General features: G+C 40.3%; 1 protein-coding gene across 1 annotated transcript in view; it reads left to right on the top strand.

Annotated features, from left to right (window-relative positions):
* Positions 1 to 4,627: 4,627 nt before the first annotated feature.
* LOC144688002 (kinase suppressor of Ras 2-like) overlaps positions 4,628 to 23,131 on the top strand; it is a 206,054-nt gene continuing 187,550 nt past the window's right edge. The window contains exon 1 of the mRNA XM_078554657.1: positions 4,628 to 5,071. Coding sequence (XP_078410783.1) covers positions 4,895 to 5,071 — 177 coding nt within the window. The 5' untranslated portion in view covers positions 4,628 to 4,894. The remainder of the gene's footprint in view (positions 5,072 to 23,131) is intronic.

The raw sequence follows: 23,131 nt of genomic DNA, 5'->3' as shown, positions 1-23,131 counted from the left end.
ATAGCATTGGATGTGCAGAAATTTCTCTCATTTAAATATTGGCAAGGTTGAAGACATTGGCCCAGATTTTTTGAATGCAGAGTACTTTTTCAATGTAGTGAAGTCTGCAATAGACACCTAGAACTTTATTTTATAGAACTTTATCTCATCTCTGCCTGGGTCCTGAGGTCTGCACATTGTAGATACTAGGTAAGTTGACATGGTAGGTGTAAGAGCAAAGGGTAGTGGGTGGGGTGGCATGGGTTGACATGAGTTGGCACTCAGTTGGCATTGGGGCTATAAAGGGCCATGGGGGTGGGTGGAGGGGAATGGGTTGGCATAGAATGTCCATTGGGGAGGGTACATGGCATGAGGTGGCATGGGTTGATGTGGATGGGGAGTGGGTGGAGGGATGAGGGAGTGTAAAGAGTAAGAGTTGGAGGGGTGTTTTATGTTTTTATCTTTTTTTAATTTTTGGACACATTGCTGGAGCCACAAGGTAGGCCTTCCACCCAGCCCACCAGCTGGCAGCCTCCTCACTTCTTCCCGGGTTACCCGTCTGGATTCCTATTCTAGCCCGCGCACCCCGGACCGAAAATCTGACGTCCAAGCAGCCATTTTCAAAGGTCAGGTGCACGGTGCCAGGAATTCTCCCATCTCTACGCACCCAACCCAGCTGCAAAAACTTGGGCCATTGTCTTTGGTCTACTCCTCACAATCTCTGTTCCCTAGCCCCCGATTCCATTCCTACCCCATGCCAATGTTTAGCACTGTACCAGTCCATTCATAACATTGGTGCCATATTTGATCTTGAGGTGACCTTCCAACCCCATATCCTCTCTAACACAATGCCTGCCTCCTTTCACCTCTTTTACATCACCCATTTCTACCCTGGCAATAGCTTATCTGCTGCGGAAACTTTCATCCATTGTTACCTTTAGACTTGACTACTCCAATGGTATCCTGGCCAGCCTCCCACCTTGTACCCTCCATAAACATAAGCTCAACAAAAACTCTGTTGTCCCTATCTTAATTCACACCAGGACCTGTTCACTCATCACCCCTGACCTGCTTTGCTCCCATTTGACAATTTTAAAATTATTTTTCTTATTTTCAACTTGCTCCATGACCTTGCTTCTCCTTATCTCTGTAACCTCCTCCAGCCTTACAGCTCTCTGAGATCTCAGCTCCTCCAATTCTGGCCTCCTGTGCATCCTTGATTTTCAATGCTACATCATTGGCAACTGTGTCTTCAGCTGCCTGGGTGCTGAGCTTCGTAATTTCCTCCCTGAACCTCTCCACTTCTCGGCTTTTCTCTCCTCCTTTAAGACGCCCCTAAAAACCTACCTCTTTCATCAATCTTTTGGTCACCTGTAGTAGCATCTCCATATATGGTTCAGTATCAAATTTTGTTTGTTAACACTTGCTGTGAATTGCCTGGGGATGTTTTCTATGTTAATGGCATTATATAAATGCAAAGTTGAATAGAATTAACTGTTCTAATCCAGATGACTTCTTTGCCTAATTTAGAGCAAAAAAGAGAGATGTGCATATGCACTAAGAAATCTAATAAATGAGCTATCGGAACACTACTTAGAATACTCGAAAGAAATCCTAATGTCTAATTTCATAGTGGAAAGTAGAATTAGCTTATCATTCTTCCGCCTCTGTGATACGTGCACAGATATAACTATTGAAGTAACAATTATGTGCAAAGAACATATTTACTTATTTATTAGCTGTTGCTCCATGTTTCTTATTCTCCAGGAACCAATCAAAAGCACTTAAAATAACTGAATTTACATTTTGAATAGTTTTAAAAGTCTGGACATAGAAAAACTGGTATCAGCAAAAATGACCATGAAGCTGTTGGGTATTTCTAAAATTCCAACAAGTTCACTGTTGTCTTTTATGGAAGGAGACCTACTGCCCATACGCTACCCCTATATGTCCCTGTAGTCCCACACCAATATGGCCGACTCCTAAATGCTTTCTGAAGTGATGGATACATGGATCAGTAATTGATGTGTTCACTAACCACTTCATAAAAGAGCTAAATAGATTTCTGAGTGGAAATAAGATTAAATGTAATAAAACAACTTCAAAAAGTCTATTTTTCAAATTGTAAATTCACAATAAGTTTTAAATATAAGCATCATTACTTCCATAATTACTTCCATCAAATCATTCAGTTGTCAATCCAACAAGGATTGGGCAATAAATGATGACCTTCCAGTGATGCCCACATTCTGAGAATTATTTTTTGAAAATTCATGTCCCTGAGCACATCCTATTTCCAAATCCTTTCAGTGACCCTTGCACTCATCTCCCACATCCCAGCATCCATTTCACGTAACAATGTAACCTCTGCCGATGTAATTAATGTCATGCAATCTTCACTGGTGTGTTATAAAGCTAAATTTATGTTGTCTTTGAATACTGTCATACAAGGTCAGGTATTAAATGTTAAAAGCAAAAAACTGCGGATGCTGGAAATCGAAAACAAAAACTTTACAGCCTTCCGGACTGAATATTGAGTTCAACAATTTTAGATCATGAACTCTTTCCTCCATCCCCACCCCCTTTCCGATCCCCCCTTTTCCCCCCAATAATTTATATAGATTTTTCTTTTCCCACCGATTTCCGTTATTTTTAAATGTATTTCCATCCATTGTTTTATCTCTACCTTTTAGCCTATTTCGATCCCTTCCCTTCACCCCACCCCACCCCCACTGGGGCTATCTGTACCTTGTTTGTCCTGCTTTCTACCCTTAATTAGCACATTCCTTAGATAATATCACCACCTTCAACACCTCTTTTTCGTTTTGTCTATGACATCTTTTGGCTATCTCCACCTATCACTGGCCCTCTATCCAGCTCTACCTGTCCCACCCCCCCCTTAAACCAGCTTATATTTCACCTCTTTTCTATTTTTACTTAGTTCTGTTGAAGAGTCATACGGACTCGAAAAGTTAACTGTGTTCCTCTCCGCAGATGCTGCCAGACCTGCTGAGTTTTTCCAGGTATTAAATGTTTATGTTTATAATCTGGTAACAAAATAATAAATTTGGTATATCATTGTGAATGAACATGAATCATAATAAAAAAATTCACAACTGTGCAATACTCCATTTACAAGCATGATGTACAAAGAGTCACAAGTGCAGTGTATACAGAAAAACTAATCTCTTTTTGTGATAAATTGAGCTCCTGACTAAGAACATAGAAAGCCATGGAATGAGAAAAGACTACCTTTAGCATCTTTAATTTGGATGAGTAAACACTATTTAATAATTTGAGGGCATGTTCCCCATAGTCATTTTCAAAGCTAATCATCTAAATCGAGAAAATTTACACATCTACATACCAATGACATAGGTAAGGAGGTGCTCAGGGGTTTCAAACACAAATTTCTGATCCCTATATTTGCAGTCATGTACCTTAGGCAATTTGATAAAACACAGACCTGCTGGATGTCCTTCCAGAACTAGTAAGTTTTGCAATTTGATCAGTGGAAACTGATTACTTAGGTTTGTGCTTGTTCATGGGGATATTACAGTGAGCAATAGAAAAGTTATTAATAGACCAGCAACACATAACTGGTGCTTGGATTTTGTGCTTTAGAGTTTTTAGTGGCCAATACTGATTTTGCTTTTGCTTTTTGAGCTATTGGATTAATGGAAGTAATGATGCTTAGATTTAAATCTTATTGTGAATTTATAATTTGAAAAATAGACTTTTTGAAGTTGTCTTATTACATTTAATCCCATTCCACCCAGATATCTATTTAGCTCTTTTAGTAAGTGGTTAGTGAACACATCAATTACTGATCCGTGTATCCATCACTACACAGGGAAAATAAATCCTCCAATCGTACTTGAGGTTTATTAACTTTGAAACTGTACAAAATAATTTTGTGCTTACAAGGAAAGTCAAATAAGCTTACATCATTTATGTCTCAGCATTTTAGGGTGCATTTACAGTACATGCCAAGTGCTGGTGTGAAGCCATTTGCACTTTATCCTCCGAGCATTGAAGCTAAATCTATGAGGTATAAATGAAGGAGGGCCCAGTTTGACTCTGAAGTGAAACTCCCTCGACGAGGGCATTTCACTTTTCTTGCCTTCAGCAACTGGTAATTAACCCTGGTAATTAAAGAGCCAAAAAGACTTGGATCGAACCACTAAGCTCCTGCTCATTTTCCCAGTGAAAAGAAATTCAGAGTCTGCCAGTCCCTTCTCAGCTGTCATTCGTGAGGATTATGAATATATTTTGATTTTAGAATATTTGCAAAATGTACTATCATAAAATAAAGGCAGTTGATGGGCGAAGGACACCAATCTTATTTGCACTGGAGAAAGGCAGATATTTTCATTTTCGGTGGGTTTTATTGCGATGTGGCTACACATGAAAATATCCATCAGCGTGCGAAGTGGCACATTAACAAGGCACGAAGACACAATACATAAAAGACACCAATGCATTTTGTTTGTGCTGGAGAAATCAACGGCAAAATGTGAAAGATTGAAGTGGAACTAAGGGCAACCGAGGCTGACTGAAGTTTCTTCTGGGGTTTGCGAGCTTTTTTTGCAACGATTTCAATCGCGCATCTATCTCGCGAGAGCTGGCGCACTGCCTCCCTCCCTTTGATTGACAACCAAGATGTCGGTGGAGAAAGAGCTCCCCGGTGCAAGCTGTTGGGAACGGCGACAACAAACACCTGCAGCAGAAGCGCGCAGCTCTCCGTAGCATCAGCAGCACAAGCTGCTCTGCTGAACAAGGCCACTGTCTCCCATCAAATACTACCCAGCCGCATGGAGCCAATTTGAAATATATATTTAATTCCTTCAGATTTATTATTCAGTCTTTGCTGCCCTATAATAATCATTATTTTTAATATCAATAATTTCCAGCCATGGATGAAGAGAACACGACAAAGAGTGAAGAACAGCATCTAACTTTGCAGAAAGCATTGCAGCAATGTGAATTGGTCCAAAATATGATAGACATCAGCATCTCCAGTCTGGAAGGGTTAAGGACTAAATGTGCCACATCAAATGACCTCACGCAAAAAGAAATAAGAACACTGGAGGTAAGGATAATTACGATAAAAATGAATTAAAATATTTGACCGCCCCCCACCCAAATTGTGTCTGCATTGAATTTTAAATAAATGATGTAAGCGTAACATACGAAGAAGGCTGGTTGCGGGCTAGGTGTCTGCTGTATTTTGTTTATATACAATGGTGTGTGCAGTGTTATAAATTAAGGAGCTGCAGCAGAATGAAGTGAGCCTGCGCATTCTGCAGGTGGTGGAAAGGTGGTGGGTTCTGTGTTATAATTGATGGCATTATTTATTTATTTACACTCATTTAAAATAAATGAATACATGTCGTTTCAAGAAATCCTGAATCCCACTTTTGCGTCGATGGTTCTTGATAAGGATGTCAATACAAGCTGAATAATAAAAGCGGTGATTAAAGAAAGCGCACTTCTATCTACGCGCGGCTCAAGATGATTTGCAAACCGTTCCATGGTCATAATTAATAATATATGGTAATATATTTGTGAGACGCCCTGTCTTTTTGTGGTCCTGTCATTAACGGATAGAGATGTTAGCTGCCTGCTGTCTTTTAATGTACAACACATCGTGGCTGGGACCAGTCACACTGATGGTTCGTAGGTGGGGAATTTTTCGGCTCTTAACTTCACAGGGATTCAAATGACTGCGCTATTGAAGTGTGACTTATTTCTGTAGTTCTGAATCATTATGGTCGGTTCAGCTTTCGACTTGTAATAAGTTCTGAACTGAAATGTCGCAAAATTCTCATGTTAAAAAATGCATGGTTTCCATTCTAAAGAACCTGTGATTAGATTAACTTTAGACTCCCTTCAAATGATCACATACCGAAATACAAACTTGCAGGTACCGCATAACTATTGCACCGGGAATGGAAATTAACATTAAATTTCCAAGCAGCGTATTGGTTTTCTCACTGCATTGCTCTTGTATTATATTGGGGACTACATCTAATATTGCAGATTACACGTTTCTGAAGGCTGCACCAATGTTTGGCGCGGATTGCTTTACAATATTTCTAGCAGTACTATATTTCTGGGCGCTGTATGATCCCATATACAGTATCCTTGGGCGCTCTGTGATCCCCGAGAGACGCGCTTGACAGCAACGACCAATACTTTTTTCACCTGCATGGGAGAGATGGGACCAAATTCCAGAAAGTGCACCAGTATATTGTCTAGGTGTAAGTTTCTCAAGGTATGCAGAGGGTAGCACGGCGCTTGGCTCCCCGTGTAACTGGCGACATCTACTGTTCGCAGTGTATCCTTGAAGAAACTGCCAAAACACGCATAAGCTTCTGGTCAAAATTGTCCGAATGAAATGCTGGACCGCGGGCCACGATTTGAACCTGCATTTATTGCAGTAGTTATTAGTTACTAACTCTGAACTAACTTGCAGAAGCTGATAGGCATTAGTTGACTTGAAATGTTCATGTTAGTTTATTTTTTTGCAGGAGGGGAAGGCAAAACGATCAGAAATTGAGTTTTATTTTGGTAACTTAAAAGCTGATGAACGATTTTGCTGATAAATTTATAAATTTAACTTATGACATTTCAAAGCAAACGGAAAATCTCTTTTCCACGTTAGATTTCGAGGAAATATATTATTTTAACTTGATTTATTAAAAAAAATACAGTCCAAAGTAATTTTGAAAAATATACTTACAAAACCATATGTTGAACCAGTCATTAATCTTGAATAATTATAATTCTGTAGCAATACAAATACTTTTAAAGGTTTTTAAAAATATTTTATGAAACTGTCGCAGATGAAAGATTTTTTTTGAAGTATTGTTAAGGAGCTGGTAAACTTGGGGTAGCTTTGAGTCAGGCTTATGTTACCTTTTGCCAAACAGGCAGTGATCATTTTCTTTCTTTTCGGTTAGAAGTAACAGAAGCGGTGAGAAAGTTCAGGAATTGATGGCAGTTGACCTAAAATGGGGAGTGTGTTGCAATTTTCCATATGCAAATTTAGTTAAAACATTTGCTACTCGCTACTTCGAGCCCCGACTGCGAGGGCCCTCCCTGAAGAGTTGGATGTGTAATGAAGTGTGGTTAGAAGCAGGCTGTGTTGCCCACGCTTTACTTTGTAGCCTAAGTTCCCGACCTCATCTCGGGTAGATATGCAAGCAAAGTGAAGTCAAAATGATGCAATGAGGCCACTTCTACTGACACACCAATATCTACAGAATGACAAGGTGCAGCACTGGTGCGTGCACTTAAAGAACACTACTCAAATATACATTAGCACAGCAGTTTGACCAGAGTTCTTAATATTGTCTGGCATAGAATGTGCTCTGAACACTGCTTTGCCTCGTTCTATATTTAGTGCAAATTTCCAGTTACCATGGTGTAAAACTGGAAGCTAAATGACTACTTTCACATGACTTACATGGCTACATATAATTAACAGGGATAAAATCTCAAAACTCTTATGGATTGGTGGATGTTTCGATCAAAATTATAATGAATTTGTTCCTATTATTAAATATGATATGGTGGCCATTGGCATTGCACATAAGGGTAGCAATACATTGTGCTACAGAGTAATAGGGTTCCCCTGCTGTGACTGTGCATGTACTGCACTGCTGGTGTTTTCAGTCAGGGGAGGGAATAGAGCTTTATCATACAGGGAAGGGGAAAGGAATCCACCTGGATCATGGTATTGTATCTCTTAAACCACATTGTATTAATTCAATATTATGACAATTACGCTGCTTGCTTTTCCCTGCCTAGTTGATGCTCTGTAACTACAAAGATGAAAAAATAAATCTTTTTATTGTTGTGGACAGCAGAGAGATTTGGGATAATTTCCCCCTTTTCTTGCCCTCTCGGCTGACTGTAACAAGATATATCTTTTCAGAAGGGGTGCTTTGACCCCTTGAATGGTGTGACTTTTAAGGAAAGCCACAGACTTTTGTGGAAATTTAAATCAAAAGTAAGGATAAACATTTTTCACAACACCCAAAATGTAAATATAACAAACACCCGATCCTCATTTACACCAGATACACACACACACACACACACACACACACACGAAAATTTTATTTCTAAAGATGTAGCTTGCACTTAGTTCATAGTCGGCAACATGATAGTTGTAATGTTGCAGACCTGGAGGATTCTCTCTTGATGCACTGAAGAAAAATGAAGGGTGGATGTTTCTTGTGATGGATTCAGACTGGTTCACCCCAAACAACAGCAAGCTTCTGGCTTTCCAGTCAGAGTTGGTCAAGCCCTTGTTGTGAAAAATTATACTCTTGTGGGTAAAATGAATAAGCTCCAATTCTCTGCCTAAGGTGACTTTTGAGGCAGAGTCCTCCCTTGTACTGGGTGAAGGATAGCTTCCCTTTAGTCTTCGTATCCCAGACTGACCTGCCCTGGCCTGTCTTTGTGGATTAATAAGGTACTTCCAGGTATCTCTTTTCACCAGCCAGTTTCTGCCATGTGACAAAAGTATCAATGTTTTCCATTGTCCACAAAATGGGTTGATGGCTAAATAATTCACCACGCAATGGAGGGTGTTTGATAACCCATGACAACCCCAGCTATGAATAGCCTCTGAAATATCTTTATTTGTAATTCTATCTTTGTGGGGCCAGCAAGTCTAACAGTCATTGTTATTTTAAGACTCTTCAATAGAAGGTCCTCCAAGGTCATTTACATTTTAATACCTTTCCAGAGGCATGCCCAGATATGAAGTTAGCCCCTGTCTATTAAGAAACCACAAAAGAAGTCACCTGACCCTCTGGAGTCCATTTTGTGAAGGTATTTGTCCACATTTAAGGCTGCCTTTTAAGTAAAGTGTCCATCTTTCTAATAGGCTTTATGGGCATATGCGGTGACTGTGACATTATTAAAGGCTTCCATCTCACTGAGAAGGCTTCAGGCCAATCCACATCCAACAGTCTGCTCTGAAAACTCTGCTCACATTTTGACAGTTGTGACAAATTCCACCACAACAACTGAGACAAACCACAACATTCTAAAGCAATCAACAACATTCTAAATAAAACAATTTACAACACTCTAAATAAAAAGTCAGTTTTCCCTTTCTTCCAATGTTAATGGATCCTTTAAAAAAATTCCAGGATCCGGACCTACATCTTCTCCAAAAACTAATTAGTTCTTCCTTAGTCCATACCATACCTCTGTGTACCAAGTTTTGCTAAAATCTGTCCATTAGTTTTTGAGATATATTGTTTATAGACAGACTAACAAACAGGGGCAAAAATGTTACCTCTGCTCACCTTCAATGGCGAAGGTAAATGATATACTTAGAATCTTATTGGCAAACGAGGGACCAGATTGCTTGTCCATCCCTTTAATGTGTGGAGTAAGACTGAAAAAGGAATGGGATGAATAACTAAACAAAAAGTAATTTGTTTAACACTAAGGTTTTGGGACAGGTTTGTGACTTTACAATATAGTGATTTCCTTCTCTAGGTAAGCTGAAAACAATGTGACACTTTTTGGTTAAGATATATCACCATATGCCATTCTAATACCCTTCTAAAGAGGGATTTTTAGGAAACAATGAGCTGATAAAATGTCAGGGCAGGGAGGGTTTCGGTTGGTCAGGGAGGATGGCAGGGGAAGGGGTTTGGGTATAAGACTGCGGGAGGTTAGGAAGAAAGGGAGAGTTCTATCTTACGCATCCACAAAGGGCATACCCCAAAGATCAAAAAACCTTCCTCCCTGCCCTTTGACGAATGCAATTAAAAAATCAGGCTGCCTGGTACCGCCCGACTGCCCATCGCAGACGTTTTATGGCATGGACAACATATTATCAGGGTCAGTTGGCTTGGTAACAAGCCTAATTGACCATTGATTACAGATTTCGGTGCCTGCTCAAGTCCCCCCCACTACCCCGCCCCCTCTGCGTATTACTAGGGTGAGTGTGAGGCTGGGTAGACGGTAGTGGGGTAGGCACTTGTCTTATTTTACATGCCGCCACCCCCGCTGGAAACACGCCCGGCAGAAGCAAATAAAATGCATCCCAATAGGGTGATACTTCAGTTCAGGAATGAAAGAATTCTGTGTTGCTGGAGGTAACGTCTTTCAGATGAAATGTTAAGCCACATGGACATGTAATGTTCGATGGCACTGTTCAAAGAAGAGCAATTCTCCCAATGCCCTTGCTAACATTTAACACTTGACCAAAGCCACCAAAAACACATGAGCAGACCATATATTTATTTATTTGCCATTTGTGGAATCTTGCTATATGCTGATTGGCTGCTATATTTGCCGATGTAACAATATTGAATACAATTTAAGGAGTAATTGGTTGGTTGTGAAGCAACTGGGGACATTCCAAGTACATGAAAGGAACTATATGAATGCAAGCTTTTTCTATTGGTGTCTTTGTAGCAGCAAATGCTGAAAATATTTAGCAGAAAAGTTATGAAAAACTTAGCTTTTTGGATTTTACCTATATTTTATTACATAAACATTTTTAATGTCAGGAGCACAGTAGGTATTGTCATAAACAAATACTTTTCAAATATGCTTTCACAACAAAAAGTAGGCATTGAAATTTTAATTATGGAATTATAGAATTTCACAGCACACAAGGAGACCATTCAACCCATCATGCCTGTGTGGTCCTTTGAAATAGCTATCCAATTAGTCCCACTCCCCTGCTGTTTACCCATAGCTTTAACAAATTTCTCCCTTTCGAGTATTTATCCAATTCCCTTTGAAAGTTTCATTTGGATCTTTCATTCCAGATCATGACAACTCTCCGTGAAAAAAAATTCTCCTGATTTCGCCTCTGGCTCATTTGTTAATTACCTTAAATCTGTTTTCTCCATTCACTGACCTTTCTGTAGTGGAAATAGTTTCTTTCTTACTTGATCAAAATCCTTCAAGATTTATATTATATTCAAGAATATGGAAGTCCAGTTAAATATTTCAACTTTTCCAAGTCAAACCACTTAGACATGCGATCATTTGGATTATAACAGTGTACAAAATATTTCAAAGTTTGCTGCTTGAATCAGTTTCAGATCTGATGCAAAAGAAGTGCCTTAGTGTTGATCTTCCCTCCCCCTCACCACATGGTGTGCCAGTGCGCTCTGAGAAATAAGCCATTAAGTCTCACACAAACATTACCTAATAACACAATAAATCTGAGCTGTGTCCATCTTTGAGAAAATCCATCTCCTGATTTAATCATCTAAATGACATGACTTGCTGTTTTCAAAGTGTCTGAATCATACTTATTGCTGATTTACGTCATTTAGTCCTATTAATGGACTCATTTCTTAATAAAAATGTGTTAAATTATGTGGATTTGTAACGAAACTCTCAATTTTACCAGACTCAGGGATAAGATCAATGATGTTCTATATATGGGTGATTTGCTTCGGGGGTGTAATTTAACAGAAATGACAATATTCTACCATAGACAAATTTCAAAATGATTATTGTTTGAGGAACAGTATAATCCAATGGATTAGAACACAGTTGATTGACTTCTTGAATCTAAGTTTCAATTCAGCCCAGACTGATAGGAGAAACGAGTTTATTTTAGACACCTCTACTGTTGTGAATTGAATTTGGCCAATTTCTAAAGGAAATGGTCAGAATATTTTGAGACTAGGCCACCAGCAGACCTTCCCACTTCCTGCAATTTTTTTTGGTCTATTGATCAGTGAACAGGCATTAAATGGCAGCATTTGCCACCATAATTTTTCGATTAATGACCTGCTGCCTACAAAGCCCTGTGGGTATTATAGAATCTCATAAAATTTTTACCCGAAGAACCCATGCCACAAAACTTTCCAAGCTTTGGAACAGATTAACATGAGCTGCAAATTTCACTGAAGGTGTCAATTGCACTTTAAATTTAACATTGCTGCAAAGTGGTTTCCAATATGCTAAAATTGGACTGTAAAAATGATTCAGGTCAACAAACTTTAAAACTAAAACTGAAACCTTAGCACTTGCCATTTCAGACCTGAAGCTCAGATTCCTTAACATCATGTAAACACCTTTGGTGGTTTGGGTTTTCCAGCTTCTGTTTCTTTCTGTTCATAGAATTGTGAGCTCATGACAGAAATTTATGTTTAAGCTTCTCTACCAAATGCATTTTCTTTTTCAAATTGTTCTTTATGTATCACCTGTATCAAGGGGCGCTCTGCAGTCCAAAGATAAATCCACTTAATCTTAACTAAAATAACTGTTACCGAAAGCAATTGTCACTGGAACATGCTGACCTAGGCTAAAAGAGAAGTCATGGTCTTCACTACCAGTTCACACAACAATTGTTTATTATACAAGTAAACAAACACAGGTTTTAATCATGGCTGAACAACATTGACAAATGTGAATATGACCCAACAAAAATCCAAATCCAGCTACCCATGTATCAATGCGCAGTTGTACCCTGCTGTTATAATAGTTTACAAATGTAATACCATAACCACATAGTGAATTATTTTATTTCTATGAGGCTGTACCCATCAGCTGTATCATTGTTGTTTAGAGTGCTGGGATATCACTTCAGTATTTTCTATTGCTCTTAATTCATTATAGCTTGGATGGAAGTTGTGTCAGACTCTGAAATAGTTAACCTGGCTCTCCAGAATCACAGTGAATTTGAGTGATTTGTCCTCAGCCTTTTTTGGGCAGCATTGCTATAATCCAGCTGTAAATATGGCACATGTTTATGGAAATGTCACACTGGTGCAGCAGGGCATGTTTTTTGATGTTGTGATATATATTCCAGTCCCCAGTTTTGATGTGCCTTCCTCATTTGGAAGAGGACAAAAAATAATCCTATCAAAAGTAGCCTTTTTCTTTAATTATAGTGTATAATATATATACTTAGTACACAACTCACATGAAAATCTCATTGATATTTGTCATAGAAAGGAGACAATTTAGCATTTGAGATTGTATTCACTCAGTTGGTTTTATATTAGGTTGTATGTCAGTTTTACAGCAGGATTTATTTTCTATAAAGTTCATGTGGTATGTTATGGAAGACCTGAAAGTTTGGTTGATTTAGTGACCACTCATGCACGTACAAGTCCTAAGACGTAGAAACTTAAGTAGACCAGCCACATAGATTATCTGGCTACAAGAGCAATTCAGAGGCTCAATACTGTGCAGCATGTAACTCACATCCTGACTCCCCCAAAGTCTTTTCACTACCTACAAGGCTCAAGTCAGGATTGTTATGGAATACTCTTTCATGGCTTGTAGCTCCAACAGTACTCAAGAAGCCTGACATCATCCAGGACAAAACACTGAATCTACCACTTCAAACATTCACTCTCTTTACACAGTGTACGTGGCTGCATGTGGGCATCAGCTGCATTATTATCTGAGGCATTGTGAATGGAGCTGAATACTGCAACCATCGGTGAACAGTCCTTTTTGATGGAGGGAATGTCACTGAGAATTGGCACCATGGTACAGGAAGCCATCCAAGTGGGCGGAGCAAAAAGGAATATAGTGGTAGTAGGGGACAGTATAGTAAAGGGGATTGACACTGTTCTCTGCAGGGCGAGAATCCAGGCAGCTTTGTTGCCGACCCGGTGCCAGGGTTCAGGACATCTGCTTGGCTGGAGAGGAACTTGCAGTGAGAAGGAGAGTATCCAGTGGTTGTGGTTCATGAAGGTACCAACAACATAGGCAGGATGAGGAAGGAGGCTCTGCATAGTCAGTATGACGACCTAGGCACCAAATTAAGAAGCAGAACCTCAAAGGTAATGATTTCTGGATTATTACCTGAGCCACGTGCAAATTGGCATAGGATAAATAAGATTAGAGAAATGAATGCGTGGCTCAAAGACTGGTGTGGGAGAAGTGGGTTCCAGTTTGTGGGGCACTGGCACCAAGTATTGGGCAAAGTGGGATCTGTGCTGTTGGGATGGTCTACACCTGAACCGTACTGGGGCTGGAGCCTCTTAACTAGGGAAGTAGAGAGGATTTTAAGCTGAATAGTGAGGGCAAGGGATCAAACTTGGGAAGATGTGGTAAACCAAAGAATAGAGACAAAGCAAGAGAGACAGGTATTAATATGGGAAATGATAAACAAACTGACAGGAAGGGATAGACAGTACAAATCTAAGAATAAATCAGCAGATAAGGTGAGACGCTGCAAAAATAGTAAAAGGACAAAACTGAAAGCTCTCTATCTAAGCACACATAGCATTCAAAACTAAACAGATGAACTGATCACGCAAATAGAAATAAATAAGTACGATCTGATAGCCATTACAGAGACATGGCTACAGGGTGACGTAGATTGAGACCTGAATATTGAAGGGTATGTGACATTTAGAAAGGACAGGAGATTAGGAAAAGGTGGAGGGGTAGTTCTGTTAATTAATGATGGTATTAGCACATTAGAGAGGGACGACCTAAGTTCAGGAAACCAGGATGTAGAAGCGGTTTGAGCTGAGATGAGGAATGATAAAGGCAAGAAGTCACTTGTGGGAGTGGTGTACAGGCTCCCTAATTGTAACTACACAGTAGGACAGAGTATAAAAGGCGAGATAATGGGAGCCTGCCAGAGAGGTACAGCAATAATCATGGGGGATTTTAATCTCCATACATACTGGAAAAATCAGAAGAGCAAACGTAGCGTAGATGAGGAGTTCATAGAACATTTTTGGGTTAGTTTCTTAGAACAGCACGTTCTGGAGCCAACCAGAGAGCAGGCTATACTAGACCTGGGCCGGGATTTCCTGGTTGGTGAGTGGGATGGCCCGCTCGCCGATGCGTAAAATGACGCACGGTGACATTGGGCAGAACTCCAGACACCACCGCGCCCCATTTAAATTTTCAGGTAGGCGGGGGCTCAGCAAAATCAGCTGTGCACCCGCTGACCTGTCAATGGCCAATTGAGGCCATTGACAGAGTCATTGAAGTAATTAATGGACCTGCCCGTCCAACCTTAAGGCTGGCGGGCAGGCCGGGAGCCCTAGCAGGCATTAGAAAAAGCATGAAACCTCATCCACGGGCAGGATGGGTTTTCATGTAGGTTTTTAAAGATTTAATTGAAGTGTTTTTAAAAGTTTTGGACATGTCCCAATGTCACATGAGGGGATATGTCAGGGAATTTTTTCTGTATTTAATATCTTTTACAGTAGAGCCAATTTCCCTGAGGCAGCACTTTGCCTTAGGGAGATGAGTGCGCTCTTTCATGCGCATGTGCGAAAGAGCGCACTCTCGGGTTCAGGGATTCCCCCCCACCTGCAAAGGGAGTGTATAGTGCTTCCGTGCGGACGTCACGCTGGGCGGGCCTTAATTGGCTAGCCCATGTAAAATGGCGGCGCGCCCCCGATCAGGGGTGCCAATCGGAGGTGCGCCTCTGCGCGCCTGCTCTTTACCATCCCCCCCAATGGGGGGGGAAACCCTGGCCCTAGTATTGTGCAACGAGATAGGATTAATTGGTAACCTCCTAGTGAAGTCACCCCTAGGTAGCAGCGATCATAATATGATTGAATTTTACATTCATTTTGAGGAAGGAATGTGTGTCAAAGACTAGTATTTTAAACTTAAATAAGGGTGATTATGAGGGCATGAAAGCAGAGCTAGCTAAAGTGAACTGGCAAAAGAAGTTAAGGGATATGTCAATAGAAGTTCAGTGGCAGACATTTAAAGGGATATTTCAGAATGCACAGATTGGATATGTTACAATGAGAAAGAAAAATCCCACGGGGAGGGCCCAGCATCTGTGATTAACTAAAAAATATTGAAGACAGTGTCAACTTAAAGAAAAAGCATATAATTACGCAAAGATGGGTGACAGGGGAGAAGATTAGAAAGAATATAAAGAACAGTAAAGAATGACAAAAAGATTAATAAGGAGGGAAAAATTAGAGTCTGAGAGAAAGCTAGCTAGTAATATAAAGATGGATGGTAAGAATTTCTGTAGATATTTAAGTAAGAAAAGAGTCAACAAAGTGAGCATTGGACCTATAGAGAGTGCATCTGGCGAATTGATAAATGAAAGTAGGGAGATGGCGGATGAATCAAACAGGCATTTTTCTTCGGTCTTCACTATAGAGGACACAAGTAACAGTCCGGAATAGCTGGAAATCACGAAATGGCAGGGAGGGAAGAACTCGGGAAAATTACAATCACCAGGGAAGTGGTATTGAACAAATTGTTGGGGCTGCGGGCCGACAAATCCCCAGGTCTGGATGGACTTCAACCTAATGTTTTAAAAGAAGTGGCTAGTGAGATAGTTGTTGCACTGGTTTTAATTTTCCAAAATTCCCTAGATTCAGGGAAGGTTCCATTAGATTGGAAAATAGCAGATATAACTCCTTTATTCAAAAAGGGAGGGAGACAGAAAGCAGGAAACTATAGGCAGTTAGCTTAACATCTGTCATATGAAAAATGTTAGAAGCTATTATTAAAGTTGTTATAGCAGGGCACTTCAAAAAATTCAAGGCATTCAGGCAGAGTCAACGTGGTTTTTATAAAAAGGAAATCATGTTTAACCAATATATTTGAGTTCTTTGAAGGAGTCACATGTGCTGTGGATAAAGGGGAACCAGTGGATGTACTGTACTTAGATTTCCAGAAGGCATTTGCTAAAGTGCCATATCAAAGGTTATTGCAGAAAATTAAAGCTCATGGTGTAGGGGGGTAACATTGGCATGGATAGAAGATTGGCTAACTAACAGGAAGCAGAGCGTTGGCATAAATGGGTCTTTTTCTGATTGGCAGGATGTGACGAGTGGTGTGCCACAGGGATCAGTGCTAGAGCCTCAACTTTTTACAATTTATATAAATGACTTGAACAAAGGGACCAAAGGAATAGTTGCTAAATTTGCTGCAACACAAAGATAGGTATGAAAGTAAATTGTGAAGAGAACAATAAGAGACTACAAAGTGATGTAGATAGGTTAGGTGAGTGGGCAAAGATCTGGCAAATGGAGTATAATGTAGGCAAATGTGAAATCATTCATTTTAGCAAGAAGAATGAAAAATACATTTATTATCTAAATGATGAGAGATTGAGGGACCTGGATGACAAAAGGTTAGCATGCAGGTACAGCAGGTTATTAGGAAAGCTAGTAGAATGTTATCATTTATTGTGAGGGGAATTGATTACAAAAGGAGGGAGGTTATGCATCAGTCGTAGAGGGCATTGGTGAGACCACATCTGGAGTGTACAATATTGGTCTCCTTATTTAAAGAAAGATGTAAAGGTGTTAGAAGCAGTTCAGAGAAGGTTTACTGGGCTAATACCAGGAATGATCGGGTTGTCTTATGAGGAAAGGCTGGACAGGTTAGGCTTATATCCGCTGGAATTTAGAAGTGTAAGAGGTGAATTAATTGAAACCTTTAAGAACCTGAGGGGTCTTGACAGGCTGTATGTGGAGAGGATGTTTCCTCTTATGGGAGAATATAGAACTAGGGGTCACTGTTTAAAAATAAGGGGCTGCTCATTTAAGAGAGATGAAGAGAAATGTTTTCTTTCAGAGGATTGTGAGTCTTTGGAACTCTCTTCCTCAAAAGGTAGTGGAAGCAGAGTCTTTGAATATTTTTAAGGCAGAGCCAGGTAGACTCTTGATTAACAAGGAGGTGAAAGATTATCGGGGGTAGGCAGGAATGTGGGGTTGAGGTTACGTTCAGATCAGCCATGATCTTATTGAATGGTGGAGCAGGCTCGAGGGGTTGAGTAGCCTACTCCTGCTCCTAATTCATACGTTCATATGTCCGTATGTAAAAAGCAACTGGATATGGTTGGTTAGCGATGTCCTGGGATTGCAATGATTGGCCTCTAACAATGACAGCCCTCTTCCATTGTCTCAGATATGACTCCAACCACTGAAGAATTTTTCTCCCGATCCCCATTGAATTTTACTCGGGCATCTAGGTAGCATATTTGACCAAATACTGCCTTGATATCAAGGGCAAGCACTCTCATTTTATGTTTGGAATTGAGCTCCTGTCTGTGTTTGGGCCAAAGCTATAATACGGTCTGGAGCTGATTGGTCCAGGTGAAACCCAACTGTATTGGTGAACAGCTTTTTGGTCAGTAGAGGCCATTTGATGAATCCTTCAATCACTTTGTTGATGATCGGGAGTAGATTGATAGGGTGATAATTGACCAGCTTAGATTTGTCCTTTTTTTGAGGTCGGAAAAACCTAGAAATTGTTTACATTGTTGGGTAAATGCCTTTGTTGTAGCTGTATAGGAATGGCAAGAGACATGGCTAGTTCTAAAGCATAGGACTTCAAGGTGACACCTGGGTTGTTGTTGGGGCTTGTAGCAGTTGCTACATTTAGTGCACTCAGACGTTTCTTAATCAAATTTACTGAAAATTGGCTTCTGTGATGGTGGCGATTTCAGGAGGAGGCTGAGAAGATCATGCATTCAACATGTCTGGCTGAATGTGATTGCAAATGCTTCAACCACATCTTTTGCACTTGTGTGCCTGACTCCATCTTTGTTGAGGAGAGTGATATTCAGGAAGCCTTTTCCTTGCATTAGATTCTTAATTGGCCACCACTATTTGCAGCTGAATGTGGCAGGTTTTCAGAGTTTGATCTGATCTCTGGGGATTGATCAGATCAGTCTATGCAAAAATCAGTTTTTGCTGTTTAGCACATATGTATTCCTGTGTTGCAGTTTTACCAGATTGCCACTTCTTTTGCAGTATGCCTGGTGCTGCTCCCAGCATATCTACACCCTTCCATTCTACATTCTCAGACTCCTCCATCACCATCCATGGGCATGTCCCACCAATAGGACAGATCCATCAGAGGTGGCAACCAGTGGCATAGATCAAACATAGGCAAGGAAACCTCCTGCTCATTACCACCTACCGCCCTCCCTCATCTGATGAATCAATACCTTTCCACATTGAATACCACTTAGAAGAAGCACTGGGAGTATGAGGGGCAGAATGTACACTGGGTGGGAGACTTCAATGTCTGTTAGAAAGAGTGGCTTGTTAGAACCACCACTGACTGAGCTGGCAGAGTCCTGAAGGACATATCTGCCGTGCTGGGCCTGGGGCAGGTGGTGAGAGAACCAAAAAGAGGGAAAAACCTGCTTGACCACCACCTGTCACAGATGCATCTGGACACAACAGTGTTGATAGGAGTGACCATTGCATATTCCTTGTGGAGACGAAGTCCTGACTTCACATTGACGACACCCTCCATCATGCTATGTGGTACAACCACCGTGCTAAATGGGATAGATTCAGAACAGATTTAGCAGCTCAAAACCGAGCACTTGTGAAGTGCTGTAGGCCATAAGCAGCAGCAGAATTGTATCCAACCACAATCTGTAACTTCATTGCCTGCATCTCCCTCACTTAACCATTACCATCAAGCTAGAGGGCCAACCAGAGTTCATGGAGGAGTGGAGGAGACCATGCCAGGACTCGTGCCAGGCACACCTAAAAATAAGATGCTTACTTGGTGAAGCTACAACAAAGGGCTAAGTGGATACTAAACAGTGGAAGAGCTAAATAATCTTAAAGCCAAAGTTCTGAAGTCCTTCCACACCAAATCATGAATGGTGGTGGACAATTAAATAACTAACAGGAGGAGGAGGCTCCACAAACAGCCTCATGCTCAATGATAGGGGAACGCAACACATCATTCTGCAGTTGTGTGGTCATGTACAATTGTGTGGTGTTGGTACAAGAAACTTTATGCCAAAGACAGTTGAATAATTCCGCTATCATAATCAAAGATAAAATATGAAATCATAAATTTGGTTGTATGATAAAAGGTTAATACATTTTTGACCATGTTAAGAAAGGATGGCGTTCAAATTTCCTTGGGATTCTCCTGATTGCTGAAGATCCACAGAAATCCTGGAGAAGAAAACAACAAAAAAAACTTGCATTTATATAGCACCTTTCACAGTCTTATTCCCAAATTTAAGTACTTATGAAGTGTAATCAATGTTGTAATGTAGGAAATGTGGCAGTGAATTTATGCACAGCAAAGACCCATAAGCAGCAATGTGATAATACCTGATCATGTATTTTTGACGTTGGTTGAAGGATAAATATTAGCCAGGACACCAAGGAGAACTCCCCTGCATAAATGCCATTTCCAACATTTTAATAATGTTACAGTGACCTTCCACTAAAGATATAGCAGATAATTTTTCAAACCTCTGGGGAAAATGAATGTGTTTTGCAGGTTCCATTTGGAAAGGGGCAACAAATTAGATTTTTTGACTTAAAGGCAAAAAAAAAACACTTGGAATTATACATTGTTTCCTGGCCACTCTGGGTTGGGTAAATTAAGATGATTGTTATTCTGTGTGATTTGAATATCCAATGTAGTTTTGGGGCATCAGGGTATAAATATTCACTCTCAGGTCTAACCCATCAACTTTAAGCTGAATATTTAGAACAGTAAAAATAACCTTGTGACCGCATGTGACAACCCTCTCTTAGTATATCAGCTTTGAGGGCTGGACGAGAATCTGCTCCTGATAAGATCAGCTGGGATCTCCAACATTTGGTGGTTGGGACCTGACGTAATCAGGCCCCTGCCTTTTTCCAGTAGGGTTCCCTGGACTCCAGCGGGAGTTGTGGCAGAGCATTCAGGAAAACTCGGGGAGCCTACAGCTATCATGTACTCTAAGAAGCCATTTTGGAGTTTGGTCAAAAATTGAATCATCTGATGCTACAAAATGTGTTACAGGTGGGCAGTTTACTATCGAGAGACATTTGACTTTCTGAGAAAAATAAACAATGCTGTAACCATCATCTTTCTAATACTACTAGTCAGTTTAAAATACACAACACATAATGGTATATTTTAGCTACACACTTTTAAGTAGAATAACTTATGTTGTGTAACAGTGCTTTTATGTGTGAAACTCTTTGATAATGTGAAAATGCCAAGACCTTTAATTGTAAATTATTACTGTAATGAATAACCTATGGGTACGATTGGTGAGCAATGAAAGAATTATAAAATTATAAAGTGGTAATAATCCGGCAATAAACATGCAACAGGTTACCTGACAACTGATTGTGGCAGGCTTACTGGTAAATGGTGTCAATGGACACGCTTGGTGCCTTTCTTAAGGTGCATCATCTTCCCTATAAATTCCAGGTTGACATTGATCGCCACCTCCTGACAGCAAGTTTTGATCTTAAGATATTTGCGTTGAATAGTTAGCAACCTGAACGCAATTTTATTTGTTCAATTTATTCAAACGGTTAGCAAAAGCTCCCGTCACAGCTTTGGTCTCGCACTGACATTTGGCATTACAGGGAATGAACAAAATTTGGCCAGCTCCTTAAATTTAAAGAATATGTGCATTTAAAGGTAAGTGGTTGCATGTGGGAGAAAGTGTTTTAATTATTTGTCAGCCTTTTTCAAGACTGACTGTGGAAGGGTGAGGTGGGAAGAGGAGGTGCCAGGAACAAATGAAATTAAACAAAGAACAAAATACTGCAAATGCTTGAAATCTGAAATAAGAACAGAAAATACTGGAAATATTCAGCAGGTGTGGCAGCACCTGTGGGGAGAGGAACAGAGTTAATGTCAGGTTGACGGCTTCTCATTGGAACCCATGATGTAGGGAGTCACTCCCAATTAGTCCTGTTTATCTGACCTTATCTGTTTGACTCTGACCACCTAGAACACTTGGACTACAGAAGAACTGACTGGGCTACATTTATTCACTCGATTATCTATAAAACAGCTGATATTCTTTAGGTGGCCAACAAACAGCTGAGTGGTTCTAATGGAAGCGCAAAAGTAACAGTGAAGAATGATCCTTATAGTAGAGCTGCTATGTTACTCCAACACATCACTTGGCTGATTTGGCTAAAAGCAGACCGAGAAGGCACTCTATTAAAACATGGGAAATATCTGACAACTCCCCAAAGCTGTTGAGAAGAAACAGGGCTGCAGAAAGGTTGAAGAAAATCAAGGTGTCAACTAACTCAGACCTACAGAGCCAGAAGGCCAAATGAAAGCCATTTTCTTAGATGCAGTGCAGAGATAGACTAGGAGAGAAAAGAGCTCCTCCAATGCTGACCACCTGTAAACTGCCGATTTCCTTCGCTCCACCATTGGTGACCATGCCTTCCACTGTCCATGCTCTGGAATTCCCTCCCTAAACCTCTCCGCCTTTCTTTTCCTTTAAGATGTTCCTTAAAACCCACCTGTCCCAATACCTTCTTATGTGGCTCGGCGTCACACTTTGTCTAATAATGCTCCTGTAAGGTGTCTTGGGTTGTTTCACTACATTAAATATCACTGCTTCGTAGTACAAAACTTGTGTATTGCTGATAAAAGAAACATGATATCGACGCTTTTTGTCTTGCACTCTTCAGGACAGACACAAGAATGCCAAATTTCAAAGGGAGCAACACTTTATACTGCATGAGAAAAGGGTGCTGATGGGTTGGCAAGTTGATTCTGATTGGTCAAGGTGTTGCCATGGCGAATGCACCAGGGAACTATTGTCCTCTATGCTTTTGTTTAATTCAGAAAAGATGCAATGCCTAGACATGTTCCTTTTGCCTGCAGATCTAATGTGAGATGTGATTCGGCAATTGGACAGTACTTGGTGAACAACCCCAAATGTGCTAACAATTACACCAACAACCAATTTAAAGTTATGAGTTGGGCTCGTAATGTGGCTCACTTACCCTTGCTGGAAGCTACGTATATTCATACGCAGGGACTGGAACGCTGCAGGCAGAATGAACATGTCCAGGCATTGCACATTTTTTGAATTAAACTAAAGTGTGGGGGATAATAGTTCCCTGGTGCATTTTCCATAGCAACTCCTCAACCAATCACAGTTGACTTGCCAACCCATCAGCACCCTTTTCTTATGCAGCATAAATTGTTGCTCCCTTTGAAATTTGGCATTCTTGTGTCTGCTCTGATGAGTGCAAGAAGAAAAGCTTCAACAGCTTGTCTCTTTTTTCAACAATATGTTAAAGTTGCTTCTTAAATGCAAACTCTTGTCCTACAAAAGTCATTGACTACATCAATCTGAAATTTGTTTCATTTATTGTTTAGACAATATTTCCACTGCCTGGATCACTCTGGAGGAGCCCTATAGTACTTGGCAGAGCATGTGTCAAGATTTGTG

The sequence above is a fragment of the Cetorhinus maximus genome, chromosome 12 (assembly GCF_964194155.1).
Source record: "Cetorhinus maximus chromosome 12, sCetMax3.hap1.1, whole genome shotgun sequence".
In the NCBI taxonomy this organism is placed as follows: Eukaryota; Metazoa; Chordata; class Chondrichthyes; order Lamniformes; family Cetorhinidae; genus Cetorhinus; species Cetorhinus maximus.
This window is presented reverse-complemented; position numbering and strand designations above follow the sequence as displayed.